At 35.6% G+C, this 19509-nt stretch overlaps 1 protein-coding gene across 2 annotated transcripts; it reads left to right on the plus strand.

Moving 5' to 3' along the window:
- Nucleotides 1-308: 308 nt before the first annotated feature.
- On the plus strand, nt 309-17938 carry LOC125682357 (uncharacterized). Of its 2 annotated transcripts, none has more exons than XM_048922864.2 (10): nt 309-466; nt 10527-11168; nt 12300-12380; nt 12609-12776; nt 13738-13828; nt 14178-14389; nt 14483-14650; nt 15574-15710; nt 16597-16936; nt 17789-17938. In XM_048922864.2, the coding sequence occupies exons 1-10, from the start codon at nt 409-411 to the stop codon at nt 17884-17886; spliced, it is 1995 nt and encodes a 664-aa protein (XP_048778821.2). In that variant the 5' UTR covers nt 309-408; the 3' UTR covers nt 17887-17938. The 2 variants fall into 2 exon arrangements, with proteins under 2 accessions (XP_048778821.2, XP_048778822.2); XM_048922865.2 differs by lacking the exon at nt 309-466 and adding an exon at nt 1755-1876.
- Nucleotides 17939-19509: the final 1571 nt, after the last annotated feature.

Genomic DNA, 19509 nt, shown 5'->3' on the forward strand with positions numbered 1-19509 from the left:
CTTTTAATGACAATTGTTTGTTACATGTATTAGATTATAAGGAGAAGAACTCGTAAGTTGTAAGAACTTGTTTCTGATCCTTTTGTATATATCATATACAATAAAATACGCTCAAATCAAATTAAATCCGTTGTAAAATGTTCATATCAAATACATGTCAGAGGTATTGTAATGAATAACCTAGATTTAACAAACTCAGTATTCTAATTCTTGAACTCGGCTGTCTAATGAGGTAATGGGTTTAATTGCGCGATGCCAGTTTAACACTAGACAAAACAGTCGTTTGGCGCGATAGAAATCATTTCGTGATATATCTGTTGAACGGAAACAAAAGAATAATCAGAGACAACCCATAGCATTGCCTAATAGTATATTGAAGTTTACTTAGGATCTACTAATGGACATAAAATGACTGAAAAATGGATCCTAATAGTGCTTTGTCTTGCTACAGTTTTCAGATTCTCAGGTAAAGTTCACAAAACAAAATATTTAAGATATTTGAAGATTTTGAAACTATGAATACTGATTACATTTATAAGAATAAGGTACTAAAATGAAAGAGGCTCCCATCTCTCACAGAATTCTCCCATAAGAGTAAAAAAAAAATATCACTGCTTGTATCTGGTTGTTACTGTTGTAACTCTTCAATTTCACTTACACCACATAATTTCAATTTCAATTTTTTAAATTAATTTAAGACTGTTTCTAATCATCATTGTATAAAAGAAAAATTACAATAAAACATCTTAAGGTAGCTCCATCCTCATGTGACTTATCAATATCAATGGTTAAAAGTGGAAAAACTTTATTAATTTCCGTTCAATATAGTTTAATTTAATTAATAACCAAAGAAAATGTATATGTTGCGACCATTTTAAAGATGTCGGACATACAAAAACAGAAGTCTACATCAACGTAAGAAAATCACACATTTTCGTTAAACAGAATAATAAAAATAGATAAAAACTTGTTGAAATGACAAAATTTAAATATCAACAGTTTTAAAAAACGGCTAATTCATAAATATATATAAATTAATTGTGGCTATTAGGGAAACCAATGTATAATGGACATCCATTAGAGGTAATTCCAGCAGAGGAGGTATTGCCCTTGACAACATTTCTGTAATCATAATTAATTGATCTATGGGAAATATAATTTTTTTTTTCAGTAATGATAGTTTACCAGATTTTTTATCATACCCAGTGAATGAAATTCCTCGGAAAGATATATTTCTATCATGCACAAAGTTTAATTTATTAAGATTTTTGCAAAAACCTATGACATCACATGAGGATCGATCAACCTTAAGACAAGATTATGGATTTTGCCATATTATGTGGAAGCAAAATGATTCGCTTTTACATAATTACATCATATGTAATATTTATGCATTGAAACTTTACCATGGCGTGTAAAACATTGTACAAATCTTAATTTATATTCGAAAATTCTTATTTGTATGCAAATATCTTGATTCATATTCGATAAATCTTGATGTATGTTCAATACATCTCGAAGTATATTCAATAAATCTTTATTTATTTTCGATTATCTTGTTATTAATATGCAAAATCTTCGATACGGTAAATCTTAATATAATTGTATATTTAATAAATCTTGATGTACATTCAATAAATCTTGATTATCAAATATACATCAAGATTTTCACAGATTATCGAATATGAATGAAGATTTTGGCATAAAAATGACAAGATAAAAAGGTGAAGATAGCATGATCAAACTCGCAACTCGGGTGTCCAGGAGAGTAAACATCCCCTATTGACCTGTCACATCTGCCGTGAGCTCTATATCTCGATCGGGTAAACGGAGTAATCCGTAGTCAAGATCTGTGTACAAGGAACGGCCTCAATTGGTATGAAACATGTACTGAAAGATGCATCAAATATGAATAACAATATCATCGGATACAAATGAAGATTCTCGTTTATAAATAACAAGATTATCGAATATAAAATTATGAATTTTGCATATAAATATATAAAATTAAGATTTTCGCATATAAATAAAGATTTATATAATGTTGCAACATTTTACACGCCATTCTCTACTGTCAGTTTACAGGAAGTGCATTGAGTTTTCAACACCGCTAACAAATGATTTTAGATAAAACGTTTCAATAAGATACAAAATGACCAAAAACTGAATAATGCGCATTTCATCATTATTAATTTTATTGTTTGTTGAACTGATTGCGATTAATATTGATTCAAATATTGGTTGACAACAAGAATGGAGAGAGAGAGAGAGAGAGAGAGAGAGAGAGAGAGAGAACAAAAACAATTCTGATTATTTCTTTTTTAGTAGATAAATTTCTTCCTATATTATCAATTGTTCAGTTTGATGTCTATGAACGCTTACTGTTTCCACATCATTTATCAATATGAACTAGCGTTGAGTTGCATATAATGTATATATACAATGTAGGTCAGCCACATAACTTGTGCATATACAAGTACTCTGATATTAGTTATTTTTAAGTTCTTGACTTACGACCCTCTCTCCCTGAGGAGAATAGGACAGTGAACAATTTTTCCTCATTCTGTCCTTCGTTCTTCCACCCTGCTTGCCTCTGTCCAGGTCTTAAATATATTTTATATGTAAGTGTTGTTATTGCATTTCAAAAGTCTTACATTTGTATATTAATGCTAGACATGAGAATAAAAATTGTAAATAAAATCGCAATGTCCCGGACAAGACAATGTCGTATATTTTGAAAGTTGTCTTTTTTGGCATTAGAAGTAAATGCTACACGTACATACTAGATAGGTTTTTTATTATGCAAACAGAAAGTATCATATATCCTGAGTGCTGCTGATAACTGCCAATCGCAGATAACGTATTCCTGATATGGTATAACTTGATTTCTATTCACCACGGCAGCTCAGTGGAACATGAAGAGCGTTCGCGTCATAACCGGGAGTCCCTTTCACACATTCACGGATGAGACGACGGAGCATCCCGGATCGTCAATCCGTGAAAATCCGTCATCAACGTGTACAAATCGTAAATGCATTCGGCGTCGTCCAGGACCATACGGCTCCTTCAAGACAAGCAGGGGTATATCAACCGATAGGTCCGTGTATCAATCAAGAGGTCCGTGTAGCCACCGAGAGGTCCATGTAGCCACTGAAGTATCCGTGTGAAGTCCAGGGGTCCTACAGGTACAAAACTCTACTGAAGAATCCGGTTGTCTACGGATTGCACACGGATTATTCCCGGAAACTACACGGACAATCACGATAACTCCCCATTCACACATTCACGGATGAGACGCCGGATTGTTAATCCGTGATGGTTCGTGAAAATCCGCCATGCCCGTGTACAAACCGTGAATGCATTCAGCCGCGTCCGGGACAATCCGGCTTGGCCAAGCCAAACAGTGAAAAAAATTAAATATGTTTGATTTTCACCCCGGATCGTCCCGGGAAAAAATCCTTCGTATCGATCCGTGTAGGTACCATGTATCAACCGAAGGTCCGAGTATCAACCGAGAAGTCCGTGTAGCCACCGAAATAACCGTGTAAAGTCCGAGATCATCCGTGTACGAAACTTTTCTGCTGAAGAACACGGATGTCTACGGTCTGTACACGGATTGTTCTCGGTAACTACATGGACAGCCACGATAAACGCATGGAAGACAGATCGTGATAATCCCTGGATATCTGCTTATCTCCGTGAAACAACCGTGGATGGACTGGCAGAAACCGTGATCTTCCGTACGCCCCGTGATCATGTCGGCACCGACAGGGATTTTTTCCTGGGACATACGGGTAGCTACCGTGCTTATCCGTAGAGAAACCGGCGTTTTCCGTGTCTGCATTGTGATATGACTGTGTTGACACCGGCGTTACGACGTCACAGAACCCAAAGTCGTCGGATCACCCTGGATGACTAGAATTTTGCATCCAGAGTCGACCGGCTCCTGATCCGTGAATGTGTGAAAGGGGCTTAAACGCAGGGGAGAAAGATCGTAATAATCCGTTGACATCCGTATATTTCCGTGAAACAACCGCGGAAGGACCGGCAGAAACCGTGATCTTTTGTACGCTCCGTGATCATGTCGGTACTGACCGGGATTTTTTCCGGGGACGTATATATGTACGGGGAGCTACCGTGCTCATCCGTAGAGAAACCGGCGTTTTACGAGTCTGCATCGTGATAATACCGTGTTGACACCGGCATTACGACGTCACAGAACCCATTTGATGATCACGCATGACTAGAATTTTGCACCCGTCGTCGACCGGCTCCTGATCCGTGAATGTTTGAAAGACTTTAAAATAGATAGTGATTGCTCCTTAACCAAACGTTCGGTATTTATAGAAGTCTTACGGATATGACCATGCATAAAATCGGGGGTTCCGTGTGGGGCCTGCACGTTAAAGAACCCTCACTGCTGATAATAGTATTAGACTTTAGCGGCTTATTCTTAGTATACCATATCTATATTTATTTAAAACATAATAATAAATCCCTATTTCAAGTTTTATAGGGGGAAAATATCGCGCTTGTAAGAAACCAGCTTGGTCTACACAGTATGGTGATATACTTCTGCCTCGTACAGTAAGCTATTTATTTTAGATTATGACGACAGTCAAGATAATTATGTTAACATGCAATATAAATATCCCAACCGGCAACTCGTGTATGTTAACGTACAACTTTTAAAATTACGTTAACTTGTAACTCGTGTATGTTAACATACAACTTTTAAAATTACGTTAACTTGTAACTCGTGTATGTTAACATACAACTTAATTACGTTAACTTGTAACTCGTGTATGTTAACATACAACTTAATTACGTTAACTTGCAACTTTATTATGTTGCACCCAATATGAAATACTAATGTCTTCATTATGACGTTACGGTAGGCGGTTTTGAGAACACACAGTGGACAGACAAACAGACGATTGTGCCCAGATTGTTTTGTTTTTTTAATCCTGTCGAGAATTTTTCACTCCAATTGAGACGTCACCAGTTGTAGGCGAAGTAGAACACATTTAGAACTATGCTTAGCGCTTATGAAGAAGTGAGGGGTTTTTAACGTGCCACCGCCTGGACCTCCCTATTTTAAGGCCATATCCAAAAGACCTCTAAATGCCGAGGGAGCATTTACGTCTTAGGTTTGACGCGGCAATGACACGAGCGGGGGTCGAACTCATGTCCTACCGGTTACAAAGCGAACGCTCTGCCATTGAGCTACCGCGACCGGTTTGTAACCCAGGAAACCTTTATAAAAAGGTTTTCGCTTGTCTTAATTTTAGCGCAGGGACACTTCACCATTTCATGGGTAAAACTATCCACCGACACTTTCAATTGATGACAAAACGAAACTCCTCTACATAGCAATCGTATACAATATAGTTATATAATGTTCTTAGACATACAACACTGCGTATTACCATTATAATGTGTAAGGCCTCTCAAGAGATTTTTCTTCTCAAGCAGAAGCTTTTGAATAAACTCTGCTTCAATTAAGCAATAAAATGCTTTCTTTGTTGTTTCATACAGTAGTTAAGAAGTACATGTATTCGTGACTTCAGAGAGGAACTAAATTGTATATAATATTGTGGAGTGTTCTTAGACACACAACACTGCGTATTACCATTATGATGTGTAAGGCCTCTCCTAGACTTGCGAGCCCGTTTTGGGGGTCCCAGGACTGGGATGCGTTATAAATATATAACATGTATATAATCCCAATTTTCCAAATCTAATTAAAATGAGATCCTTTGATCCACTCACGTATACATGTATCTTAGCGATATACGTGAGCAGATCAAAGGGTCTCATTCCAATTGGATTGAATCTCACCGAGTCAAAAAAAAAATTATTGTGTGGGTGGGTGGGGGGAGCAGAGTGGACCCGAAAATCCTTCTCTAGTGATGATCGAATTCCCTAGAAAAGTATCGTATGCCAGCTACATAAACTGAAAGTATATACTTTATCTATTCTTATATTTCTATTCTTGTTTTCTCGTTTTGGATGGTGGTAATACATGAAGGTACACCGTACTTAATTAACATTAAACAAGGTTGTTGGGATTGTGTTCTTGACTCTGATAATGTGGAAATTCGGTTCATAACAAACCCTTCAGTAATTGATAGAATTTTCTTAGCTGTATCAGTACTTTTTACCAATGATGTGGTCAAAATGCAATTGCAAGTGCGAGTTTTAGCCAAATCCTTCTGTTTGTAAAAAAAAATTCATTTTCCAGATAAGTCTGCGAAAGACACAAAGGACAATTGCTCTATTATATACGGACAAACATGCAGTTTATTGACCTGGTTTTAAAAATATTATAAGGATTGACGCATTTACTAAGAGATATATATCTTTTTAAAATATCATGCATATAGCTCTACATTTTATTTCATCTGTCACATCGTACAAGTGAATACACATTGTTAGATGTTTCTTTGTGATGTAGATTTCACCGTGTGCTTGATATATACCTAAAACACTGTAATGTACGACACTTTTTCATAACAAGCAAACAATTAGCGATAAGATCAAGATAACACAAGATGATTTGTAAAGGTTGATTTTTTTAAAGAAAAATCTTTTATACTGATTTACAAAGAAATGCGTTCCAGCTTATGCGGGTGCCTCTATCATTATCAGGATGATTGAACATACAGAACAAGGTTTAAATTTGAATAGCTGACTGTAATTTATAATTAACGATCCGCACGTTTGATAGCGTGGCTGTCATGTTCGTAATGTGTGCATTATGAAATATTAGTTATCTTACATATGCCATATTTAGGATCACCACTGATGATATTAATCCTCGATCGCTTTGTTCACCCAAATATAAATCCACCACATTTTAAGGACCAAAAATGTCAAATATTGGAATAGAACATTTCATTTTTTTTTTTTATTAACAGTGTGTCTATACATGTATTTGTATTTAATCATCGTTGGTTAAACACATAATTATTAAACTCCTTGTACTTTATCAAGTATGATATTTTAGTTCCAGTGAGCGATAGAATGACTCGAACATTACACACTGACTATTTATACCATCAGACCACGTGACTAAGTAACAACAATTCAAATACCATACAAGAGTGTTAAAGGTTACAACTCAATCAATGAAGGATGATCGATCTTCCTTTCTAATTTTACACATTATCATAGATAAACATTCGTAGAGATATCTACATCAGGATTAAATATATTCCTGTAGGGATCCGGGTTAGAGTATGTCCTCAGTATCCCTTGCTTGTCGTAAGAGACGAGTAAATGGGGCGGTCCTTCGGATGAGACTGCAAAAACAGAGGCCCCGTGTCACAGCAGGTGTGGCACGATAAAGATCCCTCCCTGCTCAAAGGTCGTAAGCGTCGAGCATAGGCCAAAATTTTGCAACCCTTCACCGGCAATGGTGACGTCTCCATATGAGTGAAAAATTCTCGAGCGGGTCGTTAAACAATAAAATTAATCAATCAAATAGAAATAACACACAATACATAAAACACATTTGCACAAAAGTATGAAAAAGATTTTTTTATTTTTACTTCACATAGAACTTGCTACATGTGTTGGCTTAAGGAGAATAATTGACAATATTTGACAACAATTTTGTTCTGCCTATAATAAGTTCCTGTTTAATTACTGAAGATATATAAATAAATAATTCAAACAAATTCACAAGGTACCTGACTCTTCAGTAACAATATAATCAGATTTGTTATTTATCTACTGACACTTCAGTAACAATATAATCAGATTTGTTATTTATCTACTGACACTTCAGTAACAATATAATCAGATTTGTTATTTATCTACTGACACTTCAGTAACAATATAATCAGATTTGTGATTTATCTACTGACACTTCAGTAACAATATAATCAGATTTGTTATTTATCTACTGACACTTCAGTAACAATATAATCAGATTTGTGATTTATCTACTGACACTTCAGTAACAATATAATCAGATTTGTTATTTATCTACTGACACTTCAGTAACAATATAATCAGATTTGTTATTTTTCTACTGACACTTCAGTAACAATATAATCAGATTTGTTATTTATCTACTGACACTTCAGTAACAATATAATCAGATTTGTTATTTATCTACTGACACTTCAGTAACAATATAATCAGATTTGTGATTTATCTACTGACACTTCAGTAACAATATAATCAGATTTGTGATTTATCTACTGACACTTCAGTAACAATATAATCAGATTTGTTATTTATCTACTGACACTTCAGTAACAATATAATCAGATTTGTTATTTATCTACAATCAAATGCATCTATTAGCAATCCAGAATATGGTTTAGCGAGTGGCTTACAACTGTAATAAGTCAGAGGGGTGTTTGGATGTACTTGGGGTCGAGATCAAAATAAAAATATAAAATTAAGTAAATGGGGTAGGGGACTGGATAAAAATAATTTAAGTGTCCGTCGTCCGACATCGGTTACATGATTTTGAAACGCATTTACTTTTGTATGTAAATTCAAAGCAGCATTCATCATCAGAACCTACACAGACACCTTTCTTTGGCGAATAAACTCGTAATGTGTTGTTAATACTACTATACTTTATAATGGAGTAATAAACATACTCGTAATGTGTTGTTAATACTACTATACTTTATAATGGAGTAATAAACATACTCGTAATGTGTTGTTAATACTACTATACTTTATAATGGATTAATAAACATACTCGTAATGTGTTGTTAATACTACTATACTTTATAATGGATTAATAAACATACTCGTAATGTGTTGTTAATACTACTATACTTTATAATGGAGTAATAAACATACTCGTAATGTGTTGTTAATACTACTATACTTTATAATGGAGTAATAAACATACTCGTAATGTGTTGTTAATACTACTATACTTTATAATGGATTAATTAATAAACATACTCGTAATGTGTTGTTAATACTACTATACTTTATGATGGATTTGGGTCAACAACTACTTTTAAGGGGTTGGGGTGTTTTGATGAAATCTGTGAATGTGAAGTAGTTTCAACTCAGCCAAAACGTGTGGCTATAAGAAGCTAGATCTTAGACCGGATGTCGTATCAGCTCTGTTTGATAAGCGTACAAACGTGTAGCTATAAGAAGCTAGATCGTGGACCGGATGTCGTATCAGCTCTGTTTGATAAGCCTACAAACGTGTGACTATAAGAAGCTAGATCGTGGACCGGATGTCGTATCAGCTCTGTTTGATAAGCGTACAAACGTGTGGCTATAAAAAGCTAGATCGTGGACCGGATGTCGTATCTGCTCTGTTTGATAAGCATACAAATGTGTGGCTATAAGAAGCTAGATCGTGGACCAGATGTCGTATCAGCTCTGTTTGATAAGCCTACAAACGTGTGGCTATAAGAAGCTAGATCGTGAACCGAATGTCGTATCTGCTTTGTTTGATAAGCGTATAAACGTGTGGCTATAAGAAGCTAGATTGTGGACCGGATGTCATATCAGCTCTGTTTGATAAGCATACAAACGTGTGGCTATAAGAAGCTAGATCGTGGACCGGATGTCATATCAGCTCTGTTTGATAAGCGTACAAACGTGTGGCTATAAGAAGCTAGATCGTGAACCGAATGTCGTATCGCCTCTGTTTGATAAGCCTACAAACGTGTGGGTATAAGAAGCTAGATTGTGGACCGGATGTTATATCATCTCTGTTTGATAAACCTACAAACGTGGGAAAGACGGGGAGAAATAGAGAAAGCCAAAAGCTTACTACAAGCGGAGAATAATACTGTCTTGTAATTTAATGCCCTCTTTATAAATTGTATAAAAACCACATTTACCGCACCAATATACTTTGTCTAGAATTTTAATTAAAATTAATACGACGCTGCACATGATGCAAGACACCTGCACCCCTAACATAATATTTTCCCCAAAACAAAACAAAACAACATTAAAGCAAAAAAGGAAAAATAATATGGCAACACTTGATGCAGTCTCATCAAAATTGTATGTTAATTCAATTAAAACATATTTTATTGAGAAACTCAATAGGATCGGGCAACAGGCAGAGCTTATGTAGGCCCTCTCCCAAAATTGTATGTCATGTATATCTGCTCACGAACTCAATACACAAACACGTGTCTGTTTAGAGAGTATGCACGTGAACGTGACATATTTTTATGATTCATTTTCATTATGATCCTCACCCACAAATTCCTCCATTTACAAAACATATGTCTTTGTTCTACATTGCTCTCATGACGTCATAAGTTCATAGTACTAAAACTTTGAGATTTGATTTTTCAATATTAATATCATCAAAAATTAATTCATTAATAGTTTTCATGAAGAATCTATGTTACAAAATTGATATTTAAAGTGAAAAAAACAACTTTACCATCCATCTCTTATGACCCTTAAGAATATTGTTTTAAAAAGCAACACACACATACTCCGAAAACGTTGTGAAGGTATAGTGGAGGTAAATGTAAAAATATATAATTAAAGATTGTGTTGTGTTTCAGAATCTTGGTGCCGACCATTCGAGAGAGCAGACATCTACTTTATCATGGAAAATTCTTATAGCACTGGCTATCAATATGGAGATTTCTACGACCAAAGGTCGCTCATCAGCAGACTCATCGGCAAACTTTACATCAACCCAGACAACGGTTTCAGGATCGGGGCCATCACCTATAATGAAAACGCTGACCTTCATTTCGACCTAAACGACTACACGACTACATCCAGTATACAAAGCCGAATTAACAGTATCGGCAGAGTGCGCAACTCATGGATATATGAAAATGACACGGATTACGCATACAAGGGCATTGATAAAGCACAGACACACTTTACGTCGAGTTATGGCGACCGCTCAGACGCCCCCAATATTTACTTTTTCATGACAGACTATCTTTTTTCAGTGGATACTAGTGGCAGTACTTTGTATAACAGAGCGTTAAATCTGCGAAACGCTGGTGAGAACTATTTTTGGGCGATAGGCGTGCGCAGCACCACAGGACAGGTAGCTAACATCGTGGGCTCTGACGGGGGCTATTTTACCGGAAGTACATGGGCGAGTTTGAACAGCGACACTTTCGCAGAAACCTTTTACCAACAGTTCTGCAGATGTCCGACCGTAGATCCGGCACCCTCATATTACTGTGAGTACTCGCATATTCACAAATTGAGGGATACAGTTAGCTAAATATGCTCCCAAATCCCATCTACCAATGTTTGGCTCGTATATATGTTCTTTGATCACTTTCTATATGATTTTCAATCAAACAAAATGTCCAATATACATTTGAACTTTCGACTGCACAAAAAGTACCTGATGAATGTGGAGGAAGAGTTTTCGGGTCGTATGGGCCTTTAAGGAATATTTTAGGGTATGTTTGGGCACAAGTAGAGTAGGAAAATATGTTAAGAATTTTTTTATATTAAATTTGTGAGACAGCAACACAAGGATATAACGATATCAGGCCTCGACCGTGCGCAGCTTTTTGTGCGCCGTAAATCGAAGTTTTTTTTTATAAGGGATGGATCTGTAGCTCTCTGTTCCGTCACAATATTTTTTCAGAGAACTACAGTTCTGCAGCTAATTTTTCATAGTAAAGGAACTCGACATACATGTATCTGCATACAACCTTACAAAAAATGGGGCGCTCTTTGTTGTTTAGGAAAGGGCGTTCTAAGTTTTTTTAATAAGAATTTTGTGTCCAATTGTTTTGTCTTTAATATTAATCTTGACAATAAATATATTCAATTATAAAAACTCAAACATTCCAAGCAAGAAGTGTTGTGTCGCTTCATGGCCCAAATTTCTTTGAAAATTAGAGGAAGTTGACCTTTTACAATTTTGCATTGCTATACATTGTATTGACAAAAATACATGATTTAACTTCTTCAGATGATTTTTATGTTCGTGAAATTAGCAGTAGACCCACTAGTTTAAGTTAAAGCGATACATTGTATTTCTCAAGGGCAAAACGCTGTACTTTAGAAGATCTTTCGCAAGTTACGGCTCGCAGGTGTTGAATGAACTACTACTGAGAAATTTTAAAATTTTACCTAACGTTAGAAACTTAAACTTTAGGTCTACGTATCTCAAAAATTATTTTCACCCATCACATTGATGAAAATCAAGCTCTTCGCATCTCATTGGTCAGTACCACATTTGTTATCATGATTATTATTACATTATATGTTTTTATAAGAAGCTCCCTCTTATCATGTTTTACTCAGTTTTATATTATATTGAAAACTAATTTCTCAAACTCATCACTTTACAGTTTGCTACCGACCCAATTTCTTATACTACGAAGACCCGGCTCAGGCAACATCCTCAACGGAAGTGTGCGAAACGGAGACAGGTGCCTCTTTAATGGAATATGTTTTATCAAATATTATAAGACACAATTAAATTTAGATACTAGTACGCCACGAGTCTTCTTTTCTATTATTTGTTGTTAAATACAATAACAAAATTACGGAAATAACCGAGTACATACACATAGAATTTAATATACCTACAACACTAAATAAGCATGCAGGCCTTTTTATTTTCTGAATAACAAGATGGCGATTTTCCTTTTCTACAGGTGTGATGTACTTTATGGATGACGATCTGTTCCAGATTAATTGCTGTGGCATCATATCCGCCTGGGAGTTCTACCCGTGTGCTCTAGGCACCGTGGAATTCATGGTCTGGACGAAGAAGTCGGGAACAACATACGAATTGAAAGGCATCAATCGGGTGGAAATCATAGGTGAAACTATTCACGCATCTAGTTTCTGGAAACTCTTATGTACAGCTATTGTAGCGATCGTGATTGAACCTGTTCTGTACTTGATGACGTTAAGCTTTATTGGTTGATAAATGTTCCATATTTGAAGGGTTTTTTAAAAGATAATCATTGATAGATCTGTTCTGTACATTTTGAAATTGACCTTAGTTTTTATTGGTTGACCCGGTATGTACTTGTTGACATTGGTTTTTATTGGTTGACCCTGTTTGTACTTGTTGACCTTGGTTTTTATTGGTTGACCCGGTTTATATTTGCTGACATTAGTTTTTATTGGTTCGTACCTGTTTACGTTAGTTTTTATTGGCTGACCCGATCTGAACTTCTTCTTTATTGATTGACCTGGTTCTGACTTGTTTACGTTAGTTTTCATTGGTTGACCCGGTTTATACTTGTTGACGGTAGTATTTATTGGTAGATCTGTTCCTACGTTGTAGACAATAGGTTTTTTTTTTGTGGGTTTTGTTTTTTGTTGTTGACTGATATGAAGATAACAAACAGTGATCAATCTCAAAAATAATATAAAAGATAAAAAATTAAGAGAATGACAAACACGGACCCCTGGACATACCAGAGGTGAAAGCGGGTGCCTAGGAGGAGTAAGCATTACCTGTTGACCGGTCCTAACCACAACCCTATATTTTGATCAGGTAAACGGAGTAATCCGTAGTCAAAATCAATATGTAAAGAACTGCCCAACAATTGGTATAAAACACGTCAGACAACATTCGCTTCATTGGTTGACCTGTTCGACGATTTTTCTATTGGTTGATTTGCTCTGTACTTGTTCATGTTAGTTTTTATTGGTTGATCTGCCCTGTGCGTGTTGGTGTTTTTCATTGGCTGTTCTTCACATTATTTTTTCATTGCATGGTTGATATGTTTCGTACTTGTAGACGTTATTTTCACGCATCTGTTGTTTCAGCGGATGATCTGACCGGGACAGTGGCGTCTGTGAACTACACGGTGCCTGAGGAGGAGAGAATCACCATAGTAGAAAATGACAGGATTGGCTGGTAATTCTGTTTAGGATTCAAATATGTACATAAAGATTGTAACAAGATGCGCGGACAATTTTTGGTTTAGATATTAACGATATAAAGTAATTATCATTAAAGTTTGCTCTAAATTTAAAAACAATGTCATTACCCCTTTTCGATGCTTGCCAAATATATTGTACCTATTCTCTTTTTAAGAGTATCACGCCATGACATATTGCTTGACAGTAACGGCCACCGAAAGGCCGATAACTCGCCGTCGCATGTACACCAGCTATGCCGTACACGTGATACTGTATACAGTACAGTCATTTAACTTTTTTTCTTTTGAACTTTCAGTTTTGTACATGTTCTGTGATACTTTCAGGCGAGTGGCTACACAGAATATCATATCGTATCAAGCATGCAACATTCTGACGGACCGCTTCTGTCCACAAAATGTCTACGCTACCATTCAATCAGACGATATCTATGAATACATGCAGTTTGATTGGTCGGTTAGATACGATAACGCAACCAATACAAACGTCACAAAAATTACTAACAGGGGCTATACGTTGAAAGTGTATGCGAATAATAGTGAGTATGATCCTAGTAGATAATAGAGAAATCGAATCACTGAGAATGATTTTCAGCATCAGTATATATTTACATTTTCTTTTGCCATTTCAGATACGGCTGTGGAGTTTGTGGAGTCGTTCTACCTCGCTTCCGCTGCGGATCATTGGCCAATCGGAACGAGCTTTGTATCGTATGAATTGACTGGTGTGGATTACAAAGAAAACGTCACATTTTCTTGGCAACAACAAAACAACTATATTGCCCTCAATGAGTCTTTCAGTATGTGCATGTTAACCTAAGCCATGAGCCATTTTATAGAAGATCTTACTACTAAAATTGGAATTTCTGTTAGTCGAAAATGTGCCTCATTTATGTTTAAACTTTGTTAAAGTATAGCTGTAAAAACTGAAACATCAGATAAATTGTACAACGTATATCTAGTCCTAAGTCGTAAGATGTTCAGTGAAGTTAACCCCTGGTCGAAGTCTAACGAGGCTTTTGTTCGCAATTAAATCGAATAGCGTTGTTAAAATAGCATCACAACTATGGAGCGCCAAATGAACATAAATTCGAATAATTGAAGACATCGTTGATTATGTGAAGATCTCATCAATTCAATTATAGCGCGCAATAATTGATTAATGCGCACATCAAATAATTTTTTGCTCTCATCAGTTGAATTTATGAACGCGTCGCATTATTCATTATCATTAATTCCATTGAAGATAGCAATTGCATGTCTTCAATTATTGCGCGAATGTATTGAATTGATGTGGATATTAATTGAAGTATTGTTCTCGTCAATTGAATCATAGCGCCCATTAATTCTTTCGAAAATGCGCAGCCATCAATTCAGCAGAATAATTACCACCAATAAAATTAATGCGCGCAATAATTCAGATTGAAGACATCATTAATTATCTGAAGAAATTTTAATGGAGTTGTTGCGCGAATTTAATATCTTAAAGTAATTAAAGATATTTTCAATTATTTGAGTTTATGTTAATTTGGCACTTCATCTCATACAAAATGTATAATGTCACGCTTGGTCCATTCTTTTGCATTACAGTGTACTTAGTATATATTTTTATGAATTTGGACTATTAGAAGTAATTGACTACGAATGTCAAATTATAAAATAATGGAAAGATAGAAACTACTAGTATTCAAAAGTACATGCCACTTTTCCCGGTTTGATTCAGGTTTTGTACAAGTTGCGAAGCAGCTGGAGCCCTCGGAATCTACCCAGGGATTGGCGGGATATCAAGCCATCCTTAGAGTAGTGGACACGTGTCGCTGGACCTCCACGGCCACTTTCAGCGTCGAAACATTCAATGGGGTAAACTTCCTTCACCGTGTATCAATTTTAACAGCCATTGTTTGTAAGGAATTGGACATCACCGACAGTTAATTTATGGTGCAGAAGCGTACAATAAATCATTGTTTTGTTTTAAATACATGAATTCTCGAAGTGTTCTATTTGGCATGCTTCGATCAGAAAGTGGTTTCTTATATTCGAAACAATATTAAAAAAAACAATGAGGGAAAGAAAAGATTTTTTTATATAGAAAGATATAACTTGACCAATATTTATATTTTTTCTCGAACATTATGAGACAGTATTCTTGTTGTTAAGGGTTTTCGAGATATTTTCTCGTGATTGCAAGATAATGTTATCGTAATTAACAGAGCTGTTCTCCTAATTACGAGGTCTTCTCTTCTGGTAGTAGGATGTGAATTCATTTTTTACATGATACTAATAGGCTTTCGTAGAAAGAAGCAATTTCGCAAATTATTATTTTTTTGTATTATTTCTGAATCATGAAAAAGTGAAGATAATGAACAGTGATCAATCTAGTATTTCCTATATGAATAATACAAAATTAAGAGAAGGACAAATACAAACTCTATATCTTGACCAGGCAACCGGAGTAATCCGTAGTCAAAATCAGTATGTAAAGAACGGCCCAAGATTTATTGGCATGAAACATGTCAGACAGCATTAAATCTAATGACAGATTATATTTGTGAATTATATTGTTCTCTATTACGACGATGGAGTTTTCGAAATGCTGACTTTAAAACTGTTGAAACCTCTGTACCATAAACTTATTCGTCCGTAGCCTATCACGATTCTTAACTGATGTTTTTAAAGTCTTTACTTTTTTAAAACTATGTTTCATTATTGATGACGACATTTCAATTAATGTAATGTCATTTTGCAGCCCCCAGTTATCACGAATTTTCCAAAGGAAATGTCGCTGATGGAGGACACTGGGGCCGAGTTATTTGTGTACACTGTAGCCGTGTATGACCCCACCGTGCCCCCTGATCCCGTATGTTGTACTTTAGAAAGCGTCCGCCCCCAAACCCAAAATTATGAGATTCAACTCATCAACGGCACGAATTTTCTTCTGTTCACTACGGAGAAGCCGGTGTTCGATTATAATTCTTGGAATTCCTATATGTTGACTGTGTGCTGTGAGGACGGATATGGGACCGTGAAGGGAATTCTAAAAATAGACATCATTCAGATCAAAGAGAAGAGCGTTTACGTACCTCCATGTAGGTATAATTACCGGGTTTAGTGGTTTCTTCAAAGATACAGTATGATAGTCATGTAGAGATAATTAAATAGTACGAGCTTTTAACTAACTATTTCAATTATTAACGTTAAGGTGATTTGTCTTGGATTTTGTTTTTCGTTTACAGCTTATATAAATGATTAACTCAATCTGGGTTTTATTTTCTTCTTTTAACGCGATCTGGAATTTCTTTTATAGCTTATATAACTTTAGAATTAACGCGATCTAATTTTTTTACAGCTGATATAACGTCAGAATTAACGCGATCTATTTTTTTTTTACAGCTGATATATATATTATTACTACAGTAACTTGATCCGAAGAGTTGGATCACGTCGAGCTGACAGGCGTGGATCATCAGATCACACGGGACGCGAAGCGTCGAGTTTGATCTGCATGATGATCCGCGCCTGTCAACGAGACGTGATCCGACTCTTCTTATAAGTTACTGCAGTAATTTTATTATATACCCCTTTATGCATTTTACATCCACATTTATAATATAATAAATGTAATCCAATTTATCAAAAACACAAACATACCCTGAAATTATGCTTTTGTACGCAGTTTTGTTTGTGACGCGGTCAATATTTTCCACAAATAACGTTGCATTGATACATTGTGACGGCATCAGTTTCAGGGGATACTGATACGGAATCAGAAAACCACAGTGTGGTGATCCGCAAAACCGGATCACACACTGTGAAATCCACATTATCAGAGAACGATACATTGATGGGTATATAATAAAACGTCAGAATCAACGCGATCTATTTTTTTTTTACAGCTGATATAACGTCAGAATTAACGCAATCTATTTTTTCTTTTACAGCATGGTTTTACACTTCCGTCTTCGCCAGCCTCATTCCAATCGGCATTATGTTCCTCCTGGCCTGTTTTCTGTTGCTGGACACGATGTTTTGCATGTAACTGTTAAATTACAATGTTAATCAAGTAATAAACTATGCACGCATGTACCTCCAAGAAGTTTACGGCATTTGTGTGGGTCCAAAAATAGGCATTCCAATGAACTATATACATGTAATCTGCATTCAAAGTTACTGGAAATGTGAATAAAAAATAGCCACGCCTGCACGCCCGTAACAAGCTACTCGTATTATATTTTATCATCGTGTATACAGTAACTGTGCACAAGAACGAATTACTGATATCACTTTCTCGTTGAATAAAAGTACTATCAGAAAATTTACACTATGTAATGAATTTACGAGCACTTACAGCTTTTATAGTGAAAATTTTCTTGAGAATATTTCTTTCACACCATATACTACTGTCAGTACTAATGAGTTATACCCTACTGTCAGTACTAATGATTTATACCCTACTGTCAGTACTAATGAATTATATCCTACTGTCAGTACTTCTGAATTATATCCTACTGCCTGTACTAATGAGTTATACCCTACTGTCAGTACTAATGATTAATACCCTACTGTCAGTACTAATGAATTATATCCTACTGTCAGTACTAATGAGTTATACCCTACTGTCAGTACTAATGAGTTATACCCTACTGTCAGTACTAATGAATTATATCCTACTGTCAGTACTAATGAGTTATACCCTACTGTCAATACTAATGAGTTATATCCTACTGTCAGTACTAGTGAATTATATCCTACTGTCAGTACTAATGAGTTATATCCTACTGTCAGTACTAGTGAATTATATCCTACTGTCAGTACTAATGAATTATATCCTACTGTCAGTACTAATGAATTATATCCTACTGTCAGTACTAATGAGTTATATCCTACTGTCAGTACTAATGAGTTATACCCTACTGTCAGTACTAATGAGTTATATCCTACTGTCAGTACTAGTGAATTATATCCTACTGTCAGTACTAGTGAATTATACCCTACTGTCAGTACTAATGAATTATACCCTACTGTCAGTACTAGTGAATTATATCCTACTGTCAGTACTAATGAGTTATATCCTACTGTCAGTACTAGTGAATTATATCCTACTGTCAGTACTAATGAGTTATATCCTACTGTCAGTACTAATGAATTATATCACAGAATTCTTCCCAAATCAATAGCATTAAAACCTATGACTTTTCAACACTATACACGACCATTCCTCACGATAAATTAAAGACTAGACTTTTTGACATCATAGACAGTTGCTTCTTCAACAAAAACGGAAAACGGAAATATTCATATCTAGTGATCAGTCATTCAAAAACTTACTTTGTTAAACACCACTCTGATTCCACACACAAGTACTCTGAAGTTGAAATAAAAAATATGCTAGAGTTCCTCATTGACAATATCTTCGTGGTCTTTGGTGATCAGGTCTTCCAACAGTCTGTTGGAATTCCCATGGGCACGAATTGTGCTCCTTTGTTAGCTGACCTGTTTTTATATTCATATGAAGCAGAATTTATTCAAAAACTTCTACGTGAGAAGAAAAAATCTCTCGCTGTGACCTTCAATTCGACTTTTAGATATATCGATGACGTTTTGTCTATTAACAATGATAGCTTTCATTCATATGTCGATTTGATATATCCATGTGAGCTGG

The sequence above is a fragment of the Ostrea edulis genome, chromosome 2, assembly GCF_947568905.1.
Source record: "Ostrea edulis chromosome 2, xbOstEdul1.1, whole genome shotgun sequence".
Taxonomy (NCBI): Eukaryota; Metazoa; Mollusca; class Bivalvia; order Ostreida; family Ostreidae; genus Ostrea; species Ostrea edulis.